We start from the raw sequence: 18,044 nt of genomic DNA, 5'->3' as shown, positions 1-18,044 counted from the left end.
CCTGTGGATTGACTTCTTGTCACCCCCGCAGACATGGAACCTGCGGCGTACTGCCCCCATGCCCCCCCATTGCAACACCACTGTTGGTAGGGAGATCGTGCCAAGGCTATGCCAGTTTAATATGCCCATAGGAAAGCAAATCTTGCTTTCCTATGGGCATATTAAACTGGCATTATACTAGGCTAAATCCCAAGTTGTCTTATACTAGGCTAAATCCCAAGTGGGTAAGATGCTGCCCTTTGGGCCGGCCCTACTTTTAGACAGGAGGAGACAGGTCTCTCAGGCAGCATAATGCGGGGGATGGGGGACGGGGAGGCAGTGAGTAGGAAATGTTGTCATGTTTGGAGGACAGAGCTGTGGGTGTGCCAAGCTGCTTTTGGGTTTCAACTTGCTAGAGAGGACTCTGTGAGGCCATTTCCCTTTGTACCCCAACAGGAATAGGGTGAAGCTGTCGATTTTTTTCTCCTTGCCTGGGCGCACGCTCTTTCTGCTCTTCTCCACCATGCGTACAATGCAAGAACATCTGCAAGTCAGACTTTTAAGCTAGGCTTAAGTATGTCTTGGTAACTCGATTACTGACTCAGGCAGCTGTAACTTACTGTCCCAAAGGTCACCGTGAGCCTGAGCAGAGCGTGGTGTTGTTTTCTTATTCTGGATTACTTAACCCGGAAGGCTGAAAGTACCATATCTAAGGTTCCCTTTTAAGCTGCAAAGGGGTAGCGCTCTGCAGAACTCACAAACGTGAGGAAGGAAGAACAATATCTAATAAATATAGCTTCTCCTAGCTGCTAAGCACATCCCAGCTTGGACCAATAGTTTGACTCTGTGTAGGGCAGGTTCCTATGCTTTTATGCCTTGCCTAGATCCTTGTAAAGGTAAAGGGACCCCTGACCATTAGGTCCAGTCATGGCCGACTCTGGGGTTGCGGCACTCATCTCACTTTATTGGCCGAGGGAGCCGGCGTACAGCTTCCGGGTCATGTGGCCAGCATGACTAAGCCGCTTCTGGCGAACCAGAGCAGCACACGGAAACGTCGTTTACCTTCCCGCTGGAGCAGTACCTATTTATCTACTTGCACTTTGACGTGTTTTCGAACTGCTAGGTTGGCAGGAGCAGGGACCAAGCAACAGGAGCTCACCCCGTCGCAGGGATTCGAACTACTGACCTTCTGATCGGCAAGCCCTAGGCTCTGTGGTTTAACCCACAGCGCCACCCGCGCCCCTTCCAGCCTTGTAGAATGCTACAAATCAGTAGACATGCCCAGCAGTGCTTCCTCCAACAGGCCCAAGGCAGCCCTCCTTGATCTTCAGAATGGGATCCACCTTTACTGCTTCTAGCCTCCTGCACCTGTCACATACAGACAGTTTAAATATTCCCATTTCCTAAGAGCAAACTTTGGAAGGGCTCCAGGGGTTGAGCAGCGTCAGTGTCAGGGAGATCCTGTACAGCCCCCTGCCTCCATTAAGAAAATGGACCTTCAATTGCAAGAGACGTCAGCTGTGGAAAGAGGAAGGGATTATTGTCCTGGGTTTCAAATCCAGGACACAGGACCTTTGGTCTTAGCATGAATCAGCTGACATTGAAGAAGGTTGAGGGAAGAAGTGAATGTGCTTGTGGGGTATTCAGGGACCCCCTTTCCCTGAATACTTCTGTTTGTTGTGCCATAAAAACAACCCAAGTCCTCATGCTCAGTGTTCAGTGAGTATTGATTCAGTCTGCAAGCAATTTTAATATTTCTTCAGGGACTTTCCAGCAACAGCACAAGTCATTAATTCATCCTCCCAAATTGCTTATTCAATAGCAGGAACATGGCTCCTGAATAAAGTCTCAGAATTTATGTGACTCGTACGAGTCAGGAGGTCAAGCAACTGTTATGGAGTGAAGTTAAAAATCCAAATAAAATATTGACACTTTTTTGGAGGAGAGGGGGAGGAGGAGATGGGAGGAAGCAAAGGTATTTAAAATAGGGGCTTGCTGCCATGCCCCCAGGATAACAAAAGGAAAGAGATGAAAGACAAGTTGGAGTCTGAAAAATCAATGGGATAGACGGCACATTCACTTAGTATTTCATAATTCTTTCTTACACACACAATGTCCTGCACATACATAGAAATAAGGAGAGATATTTTCCCAAGGCTGTGTTCTCCTAGCTGCATATACACAAATGCAGCGTAGTCTTAGGTGTGAGGTAACTCTTGAGGATAATATGAAAGGCAAAAATTAAAAATAAAGGCTTGTGTACTCACAATTTGCCCCAGGGGTGTGTGTTACATATTTGTGTGTGAGAGAGATCTGTAAGCGGAAATATTCCATTGTCTGCAAGGCACAACATATTTGGACAGGTAGTAAGTAACCCACACAGCTTACAGCTCATGGTGAAATCCAGAAAAGCTAACTAGGGTTGCCATATGTCCGGAATTTCGCAGACATATCTGTAATACTTGAACCGCATGCAGTGTCTGGGCAGAAATCAGCAAAACATCTGGGGAAATCCGGACGTATGGCAGTCGTTTTTGCCGATTTCCCTCAGAAATAGCTCAAAAATTTCCAATTCCTTTGTGATTTTGCTCAACGACTTTGGCCAAAACTGGAAAAAAAAGCTCAATAACTTTTCTGTCTAGATTTTCGCTTTTTGAAATATGGCAACCCTGGCTAAACAAGAACTTTATCCTCCCCTTCACATAGCTGCAATTCTGAAAATCCTGAACGATACAGTTCCCAGAATCCCTTGGAGGGAAGTAATACAGACTCTATTTTCAGGGACAGTCCTGGATTTACAGAAGCCACCCCCAGTTTCTGATTTGATCGTGGAATGCCCTGCTTTTCCTTAGGACGTCCCTGTTTTCTTTGGAGAAAAATGGAGGGTATGGAGTTATCTGACCCCTGAGCCATCTGAAGGCAGGGAAGTTTTTAATGTTTTATTATGTTTTTATATATGTTGGAAGCTGCCCAGAGTGGCTGGGGCAACCCAGTCAGATGGGTGGGGAATAATAATAATAATAATAATAATAATAATAATAATAATAATGCCTATTTTCATCAGAGAAATGTTGGAGGGTATGGGAAATGTGTGTTTGCTGTGCTCTGAATGCATGGTGTGAATCTGCCCTTAGATATAAGTTAGCTCTAGAGCTGCTAGTTAGAATCTTAGATACCATCAAACTGTAAAGTTGGAAGGGACCCTGAAGATCTGACATAGTCTGCATCCAGAAAAGGCAGTTATAGGTAAGCACGACCTCTGCAGTCACCCTGGGTGCTGTGCTGCGGGGGCTGCCAAAATAATGCTGTAGAATGGAGCGAGAGAGGTTCCAGAATTTTAGTTCTTCTTCTTTGCCGATCACTCGTAGCCGAGTAAGATTGTCTTCCATGGACATGATCTTAACAGTGAGTCCATGAGTGACTGTGGAGGCCAATTCTGGATCCACACGTCCTTCCACAGTGGGGACATAGGTTTCCGGGCAGGAGTTGATCACGATGTGGATTTGCCAAGCGTGTCTTCCTCTTAGCACGTTTCTCCCCTTTGTCCTAAGTTCAAGCGTCTTCAAAGTCCATGACCCCTTTGGTAAAGGCTGTCCTCCAATTGGAGCACTCGCAGGCCAGTGTTTCCCAGTTGTCGGTGTTTATACAGTGGTACCTTGGGTTACATACGCTTCAGGATACAGACTCTGCTAACCCAGAAATAGTACCTCGGGTTAAGAACTTTGCTTCAGGATGAAAACAGAAATCGTGCCCCGGCGGCAGCGGGAGGCCCCATTAGCTAAAGTGGTCTTCAGGTTAAGAACAGTTTCAAGTTAAGAACGGACTTCCGGAACGAATTAAGTACTTAACCCGAGGTACCACTGTGCTACATTTTCTGAGATTTGCCTTGAAAGAGTCTTTAAACCTCTTTTGTTGACCACCAGCATTACGCTTTCCATTCGAAATAGAGTAGTTGTTTTGGAAGACGATAATCAGGCATCCGCACAACATGACCAGTCCAACGAAGTTGATGTTGAAGAATCATTCCTTCGATACTGGTGATCTTTGCTTCTTCCAGTACAGTGGCATTAGTTACCCTGTCTTCCCAAGTGATGTGCAAAATTTTTTGGAGACACTGTTGATGGAATTTTTGTAGGAGTTGGAGATGGCGTTTATAAGTGCTCCATGTTTCACAAGCTGGTAAGTTTCACAAGCTGGTACAGTAAGGCTGGTAGTTCAACAGCTTCGTAAACAAGCATTTTGGTTTCCCTGCAAATGTCCCTGTCCTCAAACACACTACCGCTGCTGAAATCTAGAAGGTTGAAGATTCATTTCATTGTAACTTTGCTGACATGTACTAATGCAAGGTATTCTTTTGGAAGAGAAATTGGGTAGTGCCTGTAGCTCAGTGTTGGAGGGTCTGCTTGTGTGTAGAAAGTCCTAGGTTCTCTCCTTTGGGTCATTCTACCTGAGAAGGAGTTTTGTGGGGCTGGAAAGTTTGATATTTTCCTCAACCAGATAACTTGGTTCAAGAAAAGGCTAAGTAGATGCAATAACCCTTATACGTAGTGGGATGCTGTTCACGAGAATGACTTCCACATGTGGTTTATGTGCTGGGCAATTGAGGATCTCTGGAAATACTTCATTTGAATTAGTCCTTCGTACTCTCACTTGCCTCACAATGTCTCCTTTTGGGGGACGATTATAGGCAGCAATTGGTGCAGTCTGCTAATAGGTGCTCAAATTGAGATAGCCAATAAAAGGAAAATAACAGACAACCCTTGTATAGGTGATTGGCTCCAATGTATGTGGCAGGTGGAATACAGTAGACGATAAGACTTACTTAACTAGTAGGATACAGAGTGGTGGTGTTGAGAAAAGTATACTGATAATTAAGTTATTTTATTCAGTGTGAATAAATGCTATAATTTAAGTTTTTTTGCAGATATTTTATTGATAAGCAAGTTCCACTTCTGGTCTGCCACTGGATCTTGAGCTGCATCTAATCTGTTGCAAACTAATATTTGGTTTTGTCATTTATGATGTAGTATACATAGATTTCAGAAGTGATTACATTATCCATGGCTATGCGTGAAGTAATTGATTTGGGCACATGAAATGACATTTATATTTGAAAAGAAAAGGCATCATATTACCTGACTTTAAAACGTCTATTTTTTATTTTTATTTTTGGTGGGGAAAATCAGCAAACAACTGTCCACACCAAACAAGTCAGGGTGTATTTTAATCTGCAATGGATTTTTGTTGAATTACTTGCTTCCGTTATCTAGTTATAATCCACAGGGGATTATATCAGTACTGTATATATATCACTTGATCTTTTTGCTCACCTTCTCATCCTACCCTGTGTGGCGGATGTTCACGGCAAAACTGGAAATTTTGATTCCAGCTATATGTAACATCAACATTGAGTAAGTGATACAGTTCCTTCCCCTTCAGTGCTTGGACACTGAGGTCCTCCTTCAAGGGCCTTCTGGCGGTTCCCTCACTGCGAGAAGTGAGGGTACAGGGAACCAGGCAGAGGGTCTTCTCGGTGATGGCGCCCACCCTGTGGAACACCCTCCCATCAGATGTCAAGGAAATAAGCAGCTATCCTATTTTTAAAAGACATCTGAAGGCAGCCCTGTTTAGGGAGGTTTTTAATATTTAATGCAGTATTGTTTTTAACACTTGATTGGGAGCTGCCCAGAGTGGCTGGGGAAACTCAGCCAGATGGGTGGGGTATAAATAATAATAATAATAATAATAATAATAATAATAATAATAATTAATATTGCAGCAATATACCAAACATTTTTCTTAGGGTTTGAAAACAACAACACTGTGCTGATTTGTTGTAAAACTTGTGAAGTGCAGAGAGCCCCCTGTAGCAGTCATCTGCCTGTATTTTTCTAAATGGGGAAATGACAGGCCCCAGAGCAATATAGTTTAAGAATCTTTAGTTGGAAATCTTTTTCCTTTCAACAGTTTTGGGGATGTGTGCCCAAAACACACATCTACTAAGCCCATCTGGGGGGCGGGGAAGGTGTTGGCAAAGGGTTACCATAGAGTAGGTATCTGCCCTCCACATGCAGCAATTGAGCAGAATCAAATTTTCAGGAACCTTTTAACAGTTACGCAAATTGCAGGTCCTAGATGCGAATCATGGGACATGGGTAGCGCTGTGGGTTAAACCACAGAGCCTAGGACTTGCCGATCAGAAGGTCGGCGGTTCGAATCCCCGTGACAGGGTGAGCTCCCATTCCTCGGTCCCTGCTCCTGCCAACCTAGCAGTTTGAAAACACGTCAAAATGCAAGTAGATAAATAGGTACCGCTCTGGCGGGAAGGTAAACGGCGTTTCCGTGCTCAGCTCTGGTTCGCCAGAAGCGGCTTAGTCATGCTGGCCACATGACCCGGAAGCTGTACGCCGGCTCCCTCGGCTAATAAAGTGAGATGAGCGCCGCAACCCCAGAGTCGGTCACAACTGGACCTAATGGCCAGGGGTCCCTTTACCTTTAGATGTGAATCACAGCTCACGCGGTTGTGCAGAAGCTTCAAAGAGGGACTTAGAACTTCTGTGCTTCCTGAGTTAGTCCAGGACACAGTCCAGAGAAGCTTGCAGTTGAGCTGTTGGGAGCAAAAGAGCTGTGCAAATCCCTAAGTCGAGCGAGGGCAGCTCTACTGAACCGCAGTATGAATAGAACCTGCCATGATGACACCGAAAGCAGGAAATTCCCTTCATTGTGTGTCACCCGAGGTTGCCAGGGAGACTTCGGGTCTCATTTATTACAGCGAATACACGGCTACGTAGCCGAACATGATACAATGTGTAGGCTTCATTCGGAACCCCTCGGGCGGATTTTGGACGGACGGACTGATGAATAGATACATTTCTACTAAGTATACATACATTATATCACTCTATTGATTTTTGAAAAGTTCCAGGTCTGCCAAGCTGTAATGAGATTTTTGAACTTTGGGCTGTGATCAATGAAAGGAATATTATTGGCCTGGAGAATTGATATAACCCCTCTCTGCAGAGCGTTCTGCTCCCAGGCTGCCCCTGCTCCCCACGTATAGGATTCCACCAGACACTTAACCTCTCTTAGAGTGTCATCGGGCTAAAAGGAATCTAATAGTGACACAGGACTTGTGCGTAGCACTCCGGCACTATTGCTTTCCTGTCACAAATAATTTATAGCTTTCTATTTCCATGCCTTTGCCTGCACCCCTTCACTGCTTCCTGGGGCTGCTGCAGGGGAGGGGGTGCGAGCGCAGAGGTGGGATCAATATGCTCACGCAAGCATCACTTCAGGGTGCTTTGTGGGAGCAAGGAAGGAACAGTTGTAATATCTGCCCCTTTCTGTCTTCAATCGCCGGGCAGCTCTAGAACTTATCTCCTTCAGTGTGTGCTTCTTGGTACTTCAAAACCACAACATACAGGTCATGGCAGCTATACTGCCACTCCCCTCCCCAAACCATGCCAGGCAAAGGCTCATCTAGTTTAGCCGCCTGTGTCCAATAGTGATCAACCAGGTAACTTTGGAAAACTCACAAGGGCACTTTGTTGGTTTACTAAATGGCCTCAGTCCAGTATATCGGAAGGAGCGTCTCCACCCCCATCATTCTACCCGGACCATGAGGTCCAGCGCCGAGGGCCTTCTGGCAGTTCCCTCACTGCGAGAAGCCAAGTTACAGGGAACCAGGCAGAGGGCCTTCTCGGTAGTGGCACCTGCCCTGTGGAACGCCCTCCCACCAGATGTCAAAGAGAACAACAACTACCAGACTTTAGAAGACATCTGAAGTCAGCCCTGTTTAGGGAAGCTTTTAATGTTTGATGCATTACTGTATTTTGTTGGAAGCTGCCCAGAGTGGCTGGGGAAGCCCAGCCAGGGGTGGGCGGGGTATAAATAATAAATTATTATTATTATTATTATTATTATTATTATTATTATTATTATTTATTATTATTATCTTAGAACAGCACCATACCCCCAACATTTCTCCAATAAAATGAGGTTTGTCCTATTCCATGATGATAGTAGTAATATATTTATATCCCACCCATCTGACTGGATTGCCCCAGCCACTCTGGGCAGCTTCCAGCATATATAAAAACATAACAAAACATTAAACCTTAAAAAAACAGCTTTCCTATACAGGGCTGCCTTCAGATGGCTTCTAAAGGTTGTATCTCCTTGGCTTGGAGGTCACATAACTCAATACACTCCAACATTTCTATGATAATAATAACAATAATATTTTTTTATTTATACCCCCCCTTCCCGGTTCAGAAAACCGGGCTCAGGGTGGCTAACAACAAATTTAAAACACTTAATTGATGCAACAAAAAACAGCATAAATACAGTATAAAACATGAATAAATAAATTCAGAATTCAAAAATCAATTTAGGGGGGAAATCCATCCAATAAACATTAGACGATCACCAGGGCTAGCTGGCTAAATTAGTCCTATTTGGGCCAGCGAGGAAACCAGGGGAGAATTAGCTGTGGGATCCCAGAGCGGGTAATCTTCATAAAAAGGGGGAGGGGGAGGGAAGGAAGGGGAATAAAAGATCAGGCTAAGTTCAAATTGAAAGCCAGGCGGAATAGCTCTGTCTTACAGGCCCTGTGGAAGGAAGTTAAATCCTGCAGGGCCCTGGCCTCATGCGACAGAGCATTCCACCAGGTCGGGGCCATCACTGAGAAGGCCCTGGCCCTGGTGGAGGATAATCTGACTTCCTACAGCCCAGGGCCTCTAAACTATGATTATTCATGGACCTTAAGGTCCTCTGCGGGGCATACCAGGAGAGGCGGTCCCATAAATACGAGGGCCCTAAGCCACAAAGGGCTTTAAAGGTCAAAACCAGCACCTTCAACCTGACCCGATACTCCACCGGGATGAAAATAGGGATCTCCTAAGAAAAAGTGGGATGTTCTGGGATCAAATCAGAAACTGGGGTGGCTTCTGTAAATCTGGGACTGCCCCTGGAAAACTTGGAAGGGTCTGCAACACAATATAACCTACCCTGTCCTTCCTTTAGATTCTAGATTCTGGTATGATTATCAGAGTTCTACCTATTTTCTGATAAGCTTGCTGTGTCTGTTTTCTGCTATCATACAAAATACTCTAAATTCACGCAACTCGGGTAGGCGACTTCTAGGATCAACGTATATATTGAAGACTATATATTGTGTCTCTTATTATGTAAAGACTCTTGCATATGCTGTCTTTCCCCCTTTAGTCTTCTAAATATCTTTCGTTGTTGTTCTGTGTGCTCATTGTCAACTTTTCTACCGCGTAGTTTAGGGATCTAGAACATATAAAGCATAGTTCTTAAGGGATGAGCCTTTCTACAGTCCCACACCCTCCAACATTTCACTGATGAAAATAGGGATACCTTCTTCTTCTTCTTCTTCTTCTTCTTCTTCTTCTTCTTCTTCTTATTATTATTATTATTTACCCCATCCATCTGACTGGGTTGCCCTTTTGGCAGCTTCCAATGTATAGAAAAACAAAACAGAACACTGAACATAAAAAACCCTTCTCTATAGAGGATGTCTTCTAAAGGTTGTACAGTTACTTATCTCCTTGGCACGGGGGTCTCATAACTCCATACCTTTCAACATTTCTCCCATGAAAATAGGGACATCCTAAGGAAAAAGCAGGACATTCGGAGATCAAAGCAGAAACCAGAATGGCTTCTGTAAATCTGGGACTATCCCTGGAAAATAGGGACACTTTGAGGGTCTGTGTCTGCTAGAGCCCCAGCACGATACTATTCTATTTGTTCCACATTTCCCCCTAAAGTCCGCCTTTCTCTCTTTTTTTGCTTCCCACACAGCAGAACTCTTAAGTGTTGAGAAAATGTACAATGTCTACAAGATCTATGTTCAACAAAGAGGTTAAACCATCTCTGTATTATTGGGTCAGGGAGCTCTGTTGACCTTGTCAGCCTGCACAACTTGGATCATTTTTTTGTCCACTTCCTTCATGGTGGCACAAAGCTGCAAGTTTCACTTCTGGCACCAAAGTCGCACTCTTTCCTGATCCAATCGGAATTATGTATTCCGGTGGCAGCTAATGAGAAAATATTGTTCTTGGAAATGTGGAGGCAGGAAGAGACTTTCCTTTCTCCTCTCCTGAAAAGGAGCTCTAGAGTTGAATTCTCATGAGTACAGTATTGAATTGTCAAGACGGAAAGTCTTACATGAGCAGATAGGCAAACCATACACTTCATTTTGTTTTGTTTATGTCTTGAAGACACTACTCAGATTCACAACTATGCAAGGGGTCTCGGAGACTGGTTCTCAAGACTGTGCAGTCCCTGGGATACAAGCCCCATGGCAGAGTATATCAAAGTACCTGGACACTAGTCCTTTGGGAGAAAGAGCTGTAAGATAACCTGTGCTTCTGTGAGCTGCCACCTTTACTTTGTTGGGAGATTTGTCATCAGATCTCCTGTGTGTGTTTTTTAAAAATGTAATAACTACCAGGGTGTCTGTCTGGCTCTCTGAATCAGATTGGATGCGACTCTGAAGGAGCGAAGGGTTAACTGTTTTCCTTTATGCTATTTCCCAATTAAAATCATGCCCTGAAGTTCCTATTTCCCCCTCGGGCAAGAATATATAATAAATATGGCACCTGTGTTTTTTCCCCTGCTGCTTTGGAGAGTATGTGATTTTTTTGTTAGAAAATCTCTCATTCCCTCTCTCTCTCTCTCTCTCTGTGTGTGTGTGTGTGTGTGTGTGTGTGACAGAGAGAGAGAGAGAGTTAACCACAAACCACAGAGCCTAGGACTTGCCGATCAGAAGGTCAGCAGTTCGAATCCCCACCACGGGGTGAGCTCCTATTGCTCGGTCCCTGCTCCTGCCAACCTAGCAGTTCGAAAGCACATCAAAGTGCAAGTAGATCAATAGGTACCGCTCTGGCAGGAAGGTAAACGGCGTTTCCGTGCACTGCTCTGGTTCGCCAGAAGCGGCTTAGTCATGCTGGCCACATGACCCGGAAGCTGTACGCCGGCTCCCTTGGCCAATAAAGCGAGATGAGCACCGCAACCCCAGAGTTGGCCACGACTGGACCTAATGGTCAGGGGTCCCTTTACCCTTTTACCAGCACCACAGTCCCAATTACAAAACCCACCTTCCCCACAATAGCTTTTGCATTTTTAAAAACTGTGGATTTTCCAGCCTCATGTCTAATTTCGTCCTTTCTGGCCTGCTACAAATACTCTTGACATTCTGAAAGCTTTGTTAAAGCCCATGGCCTGTTCTTCATCCAGTCCCTAAGCATGTTTACTCATAAGGAAACCCTTCCAAGTTCAATGGAATTTGCTAGGGATTCCTGGTAAATACTCCTACGATTGCAGCCTTCATCAACCTTCCCAACCATAATGAAGTCTAAGCAGAACCATCTCTCGAGGCATTTTGTTGCCTGAAGCAAAATACAAGATGGCGCCTCCACTCCCATTCCATATGCAGAAGCCAGCTGAACTGCTAGTTGAATATTATTTCAATACTGTGGTGAAGGGGATAGTGTCCTCTACCACAACTTAGGGCAAAAGGCCACATGTGAGTGCAGAATAGGCCATGTGGGAGACTCAGAAGGAACACTCATGGGGGACATCATTAATGTTGCCCAGCATCTGCCACCAGAGGTGGGTATTATCACTGTATTTAATGGTAGGGCTGGCCCTGAGCCTATGTAAGCATAACTACATCTGAACGCATACACACAGATTGTTACATTTGTCTCTTCTTTTCTTTCCCTCTGCGCCTGTTCTCTTGTCCCATCCCTAATCTCAATATTTATTTTGTAAGACTTGGTGCAAGACTTACCTTTTGCTTAAGTTACTCTGTATGGTTCTGTATATAAAGGAAGATGTTAAGAACAATGGGTGGTATTCAACTAAATTTTACTCAAGAGTAGGACGCAGGTGGCGCTGTGGGTTAAACCACAGAGCCTAGGACTTGCCGATCAGAAGGTCGGCAGTTCAAATCCCTGCGACGGGGTGAGCTCCCGTTGCTCGGTCCCTGCTCCTGCCAACCTAGCAGTTCGAAAGCACGTCAAAGTGCAAGTAGATAAATAGGTACCGCTCCAGCGGGAAGGTAAACGGCGTTTCTGTGCACTGCTCTGGTTCGCCAGAAGCAGCTTAGTCATGCTGGCCACATGACCCGGAAGCTGTATGCCGGCTCCCTCGGCCAATAAAGCGAGATGAGTGCCGCAACCCCAGAGTTGTCCGCAACTGGACCTAATGGTCAGGGGTCCCTTTACCTTTACCTTAGGTATGTTGAAGTTAATGGCGCTAACTTAGGCTCATTAACGTCAGGGGGCTACTCTGAGTATAACTTAATTGCAATATCACCCGATGTTGATAATCCTTTCACCAATAAAAGGGATCCTCATAGAAAATAGCAAAGACTATATGTCTTTAAAAAAATTCTCTACATGTTGCTAAACTTCTTAGACCATCCTTAAGGGCAGTTTACTCCAACCCACTTCTTTCTCTTGTAAGAATCAAATTATAGCCCTAAACAGTTACTTTGTTAAGAAGTGAGATGTAAACCAACTCCCATAATGCATTGAGCTGAGTGGCTCTTGGTCACTGGCAAACAAAGTGTATTCTCATACTACTACTACTAATAATAATAATTCAAAACATACATTCTACATGCCTGAGTTTTCACTTGCAGTCTCCATCCTTCAGGTTCAGACTGGGGGTGGGGAGAAAAGGTGCATATTTTAATTTAGCTAATTTGAACTTTCAGAAGCAATATGCAAATTGAAACACAGCCACCTTTTGAAATCTGCACTTCTCTGAATTATCCCGTACAGTTCTACTACCAAAAAAACCAAAACATGCCAAAAATGCATGTATTAGGAGAAACTGTTTTCAAAAGAATATGCATATTTTGCAAAATTGCATTCAAAAATATGAACGCTAAGAGAAGCGCTCGCTCAAATATGTTTTTCACATTTTTGTGAGGACTTTTAATCGGAATTTGAAAACTGTCATGGAAATGTGGCAAATGAGCTTATGACGGGGGGAGGGGGATTAGAAACCAAAAGAGACGGAGTTAATAGCTAGTATGTTTGTTTGTTTTGTTTTGGCAGGATCATCCGAACCAAAGTGCAACAGCCATTCCACCCAACACCAGATGGGAGTGCGACTGGAGTCACTGCACCTGGACATACTATAGGTAAGATGAAACCAGAGAGGTGGGGATGGCGGGGCAGCGGGGGGAGGGAGGGAGAAAGTAATGTCAGGAATTGAGTGGTCTCATACACAGGTCCATAGCTGTGAACTTACAGATATGAAAATAAGGGACCAGCAGCCTCGAAAATAAGGGATCAGCAGCCAAAATAAGGGATTTTGCTTAGCTTATACATAAATCCGGCACTGATGGAGCCATGTTGCTTTTGCTGCCACTGACTGTGTTTTGCAGGGGGTTGGACTAGATGATCCTAAGGGTCTACAACTCCCACCAAAGAAGAGTGGCAGACAAAACTGATGAACGACGTCGAGATGGCAAAGCTTACAGGCAGAATTAGAAACCAGGAAGAGGACCTCTTTAATAAAGAATGGGGAAAGTTTATAATTTAGTTGAAAAGCTATTGTCAAGATTTACATACATTGGTAGGATTGACAGAAAACTTGTAGTAAAAATTTGAACTATGGATGGACAAATGATTTATAAAAATAGAGTTATGAAAGGGATGCAGAGGGGGAAATCACTACATTAAGATGCTGCACTGGTTGGAGGGTATGCTAAGCAGCACGTCGGGGCTGCCGTCGTCCTGGTGTGAGGAGTTCCATCGGCCCTTCCCCGCCCGAGAGAGGGGGGGAGGGAGAGAGACTCTTGCCCACAAGCCCGGCATGAGGCAGTTGTGGCACCGCGGTGGCTGCTGAAGCGCCGCCCTTCTACGTCCCTCCCCATCCCCTCCCCTTCCTCCCCCCTCAGGCCGTCTCCTCAGCCACCGCTACCGCCTCTGGCTTCCCCTGGCAGCACAGCAAAATCTCGCAAGAGAGGGGCTGCCTGCCCGCCCGCCGCCACCTGTCTCCTCACGACGCACCCCTGAGGGGGAAAAGGAAGAGACGGAGACGCGGCAGCTCTTGCACGCGTTCTCTCTCACTCTCTCGCGGCGGAGGACCCTGCTTCCCTCCCAAGCCGGGTGAGCATGAAACCCAGGAAATTTAAGGGACATCATAATAAGGGACAGCAGCGGGACACGGCGCTGGGATAAGGGAGTTTCCCATCAAATAAGGGACGGTTGACATCTATGCACAGGTCCAGCACACAGTTAAACAAAAGGACAAGGTTAAGTGAGGCAAAGCTTTCATGAATGTCTCCCCAAGGCCAAAGCAGCATCGAGCCTGTCCTCTAGCTAGGCTTAGATCTTGGGCACAGAAGTTGTATGTTTGAGTGGCGGTTTGCAGTTGCTCTTGTTTGTGTGAATGCTTCGCTGTCCCATTGCACATCTATGCAGCAAACGAATCTTCCCTTTCGGAGGAGCAAGCTGCTGCCGCCGCCTCAGAAACCTGCCTTGTACCTGCGTGAAAAATCCCTTGTAACCACAGTTAGAGATTAGAGCCCATTTCCTGCAGGATCGAAAACGCAGTGTGCCCCATATCCATGTTTACATTACAAAAAATGGTGTTGCTCAACGCAGGTTTTATAAGTGTGTGCACACCGAGGGAGCGATAGAAGACTGAGCAGAGGCTAGAATTAATTGAATAGCCTTTTCCCCAGGGATATGACTTTTGTCTCATGGAAGTGAAAGGTACTTAAATTAGATCAGCTGCCAAATAATGTAAGTTTGCCAAAGAAGCGAGGGGACAAATGTAGGAGGAGCTGTCCTGTTTTCCAATGCCACATTCCTAGAACGTCTCCTCCAAAACACTGCAAGCTGGGATGCAAACTAGACTGCAGTGCAGGGAAGGAACAGCCTTTGAGGAAATGGGCATGCAGATTCTATTTCTGTGCCAAGCAGCCAAATCTTCTGTAATACGGTCTGGAAGCTGGAAGAAAAGACACCAGAGTCTGTGCACATAAAGGGGTGGTACAGCTCAATCCAGCCACCTTGAAGGTTTTTGCTCCAAAGATTTAACCAGCTGTGGCCACCAGACTGTTCCCCAAGTCTGTCCATGGCACATTATCGCCCGAGTAACGTACAGTCAGGGACATGGGTGGCGCTGTGGGTTAAACCACAGAGCCTAGGACTTGCCGATCCGAAGGTCAGCAGTTCGAATCCCCACCACGGGGTGAGCTCCCGTTGCTCGGTCCCTGCTCCTGCCAACCTAGCAGTTTGAAAGCACGTCAGAGTGCAACTAGATAAATAGGTACTGCTCCGGCGGGAAGGTAAACAGCGTTTCCGTGCACTGCTCTGGTTTGTCAGAAGCGGCTTAGTCATGCTGGCCACATGACCCGGAAGCTGTATGCCGGCTCCCTCAGCCAGTAAAGCGAGATGAGCGCCGCAACCCCAGAGTCGGCCACGACTGGACCTAATGGTCAGGGGTCCCTTTACCTTTTTAATGTACAGTCATACCTTGGTTTTCGAACAGCTTAGTTCTTGAACATTTTGGCTCCCAGGCGATCAAAAACCAGAAATGACTGTTCCGGTTTACAAACTAATTTTGGAAGCCGAACGTCCGGCCCGGCTTCTGCAGCTTCCGATTGGCTGCAGGAGCTTCCTGCAGCCAATCAGAAGCCGTACTTTGGTTTACGAACGCTTTGGAAGTTGAACAGACTTCCGGAACAGATTCTATTCGACTTCCAAGGTAGGACTGTATTTGCATTAAAAGAGTTATGCAAGCATTCCCAGAAGTATAAATAAACACTCCTCTCCAGTTTTATTATTAGTAATATAGTAGCACTAACTCCAATCCAATTCCTGTAGGATGGCATATTTTGGGTGGGTGAGGGGAGAAATAGCCTTTCTGTTGCATTATTTACTCAAAAGGGGGTGGTGTGTACACCCACAGTAGAAAAGGGGGGACGCGCAGCCATGACTGGTCCTACCATTAGGCAAGGTGAGGCAATCACCAGACAACAGGCAGCAGTAGCTACCCGTGGTTTTTCTTCCTGAGCCCCTGGCCCTCTGTTGCCTCACTTGCCCGCCTGAGGCTCCCCAATTTGGCCTGCTACCTTATGTGTGGTAGACAGTATCCCATTAACAGCATTCACCCAGTTTTTGTATGTGAAATTGGGAGAGGCAACATCTTTCCCATCCTTCTGGCAACATAATAAATTAGGCTGGTCCTGTGTGCAGCCCTCCAAAGGGTTGTTAAAATCAGAGCGGGAAGATAATTTTTGCAAATGAAATTATAGTCACTGCAACGAGGAGAAGGGTATCCTCACAGACAGTGGTGTCCAAACTTTTTTCAAAGGGGGCCAGATTTGATGAAGTGAAGGGCCGTGAGGGCCAACCAAAGTGGTTAACCTTTTTTTTAGGAGGGAAGTTTTTATATATATATATATTTTACCCCAAAGTTGTTGAGCTAAACTGCCACAGGGGCCAGATTAAACAGACTGGTGGCCCCCGAAATGGACTTTGGACATAGATAGGCAGACATTTTTGTTTGTTCCACAGGAACACTTGATTTTGACGGGCACTGAGGGGGGAGCAACTCTCACTTACAATAATTCTGCAGCATCGAGAAAGATACATTTTCTCACTCACACCATTGTATAACTAGGGCTCTTCTTTCCAGTATGTCTCCTTTCCTAGGTGTTGAGCTTTAAAACCCTAAATGGCCTCGGCCCAGTATACCTGAAGGGGTGTCTCCACCCCCATTGTTCAGCCCGGACACCGAGGTCCAGCACCGAGGGCCTTCTGGCGGTTCCCTCACTGCAAGAAGCCAAGTTACAGGGAACCAGGCAGAGGGCCTTCTCGGTAGTGGCCCCTGCCCTGTGGAACGCCCTCCCACCAGATGCCAAAGAGATAAACAATCCTATGACTTTTCACAGACACCTGTTTTGGGAAGCTTTTATTGTTTGATGTTTTGGTGTGTTCCTTTATACTTTGTTGGAAGCCTCCCAGAGTACAATCAATCAATCAATCAATCAAATAATAAATACTTCATGACCATCCCTGCTTGTTGTTCAAGGCCTCAGGATGCAGGGGTTGGTGTTCTTATCAGGGCTCCTTTCCCACCCACCTAGATTCCAAAAGAAACGGCAGCGTTCCTTGGTTTTTCCCTTTAATCTATTACAGGTGGCTTTCCAAGCTGCCGCCATTTTCTCCTCCACCTCCATGCTCATGAGACTGAAGCAGGTCCTTTCTCATAAACAAGTGATGGCCCCAGCTTCTGTCTGAAGGAGCCTTCTGGCTCATGAGGTGGTGATAGCACCGTGCTCTCCTTTTCTGGCATCAGCTGCCAAGGACACACATGGCTGTTCGGCGCTTCCATGTGCCAATGCTACTTTCTCCACAGTACAGTGAGCATTATGGAGGAAGTTGTTGTTGTTTGAACCATATTTGGGGAAAGAGGAGAGAAAAAGTGCACCTGGTGGCCTTGCCATCCCAAAGTCACCGCTTCTTTCCCGCCTCACAAATTTATCAAGGGGCGGTTTATATTAATCAGCGTCAGTTGATTAATCCAGCGCATTAATCTGTTAGATCTCAGGTTACTTCCACGCCAGGTGTTTTGAGGTGGAATTCCCCATTCTTTGGCCTCTAAAAAAGAAGGTAGGGAGATTCAGTTTCTGAAGCATGGGAAACAGTGAAGAAGAATAAGGAGTGCTTAAAACCATGAGTAAAATCAACATTTCAACTTTTGGTCAGAACACATGTGCTCTGCTGTGCTGTGATTTTTTTCACAACACCTCCACAGAGACTCGGACTATTCTATTTATTCAATCAGTTTTAAGCAATGAAATTTTCATAAATTAGCCTGCATAAAATACCACTGCGTAAAAATACGCAGTATTTCTGCGTAAAAATACTACTACTTCTTTTAAATAAATAAATGGCGCAAGCATGTTCAGGTGCGCCAACTTGGGGGGGGGCAGAAGGTGTCACCGGCCCCCTCAACAGCTTGGTACTGGATAGCTCAGTTGGTTAGAGTGCATTGCTAATACCAAG

The 18,044-nt window shown here is 45.5% G+C and overlaps 1 protein-coding gene across 18 annotated transcripts in view; it reads left to right on the top strand.

Moving 5' to 3' along the window:
• Positions 1-18,044, top strand: part of PAX2 (paired box 2) — a 153,959-nt gene that overhangs the window by 55,276 nt on the left and 80,639 nt on the right. For all 18 annotated transcript variants that reach the window (XM_083615743.1, XM_083615754.1, XM_083615745.1 and 15 more), the window contains one exon: positions 13,074-13,159. In XM_083615743.1, coding sequence (XP_083471869.1) covers positions 13,074-13,159 — 86 coding nt within the window. The remainder of the gene's footprint in view (positions 1-13,073; positions 13,160-18,044) is intronic.

This window comes from Podarcis filfolensis (assembly GCF_964270895.1).
Source record: "Podarcis filfolensis genome assembly, chromosome: 5".
NCBI lineage: Eukaryota > Metazoa > Chordata > Lepidosauria > Squamata > Lacertidae > Podarcis > Podarcis filfolensis.
This window is presented reverse-complemented; position numbering and strand designations above follow the sequence as displayed.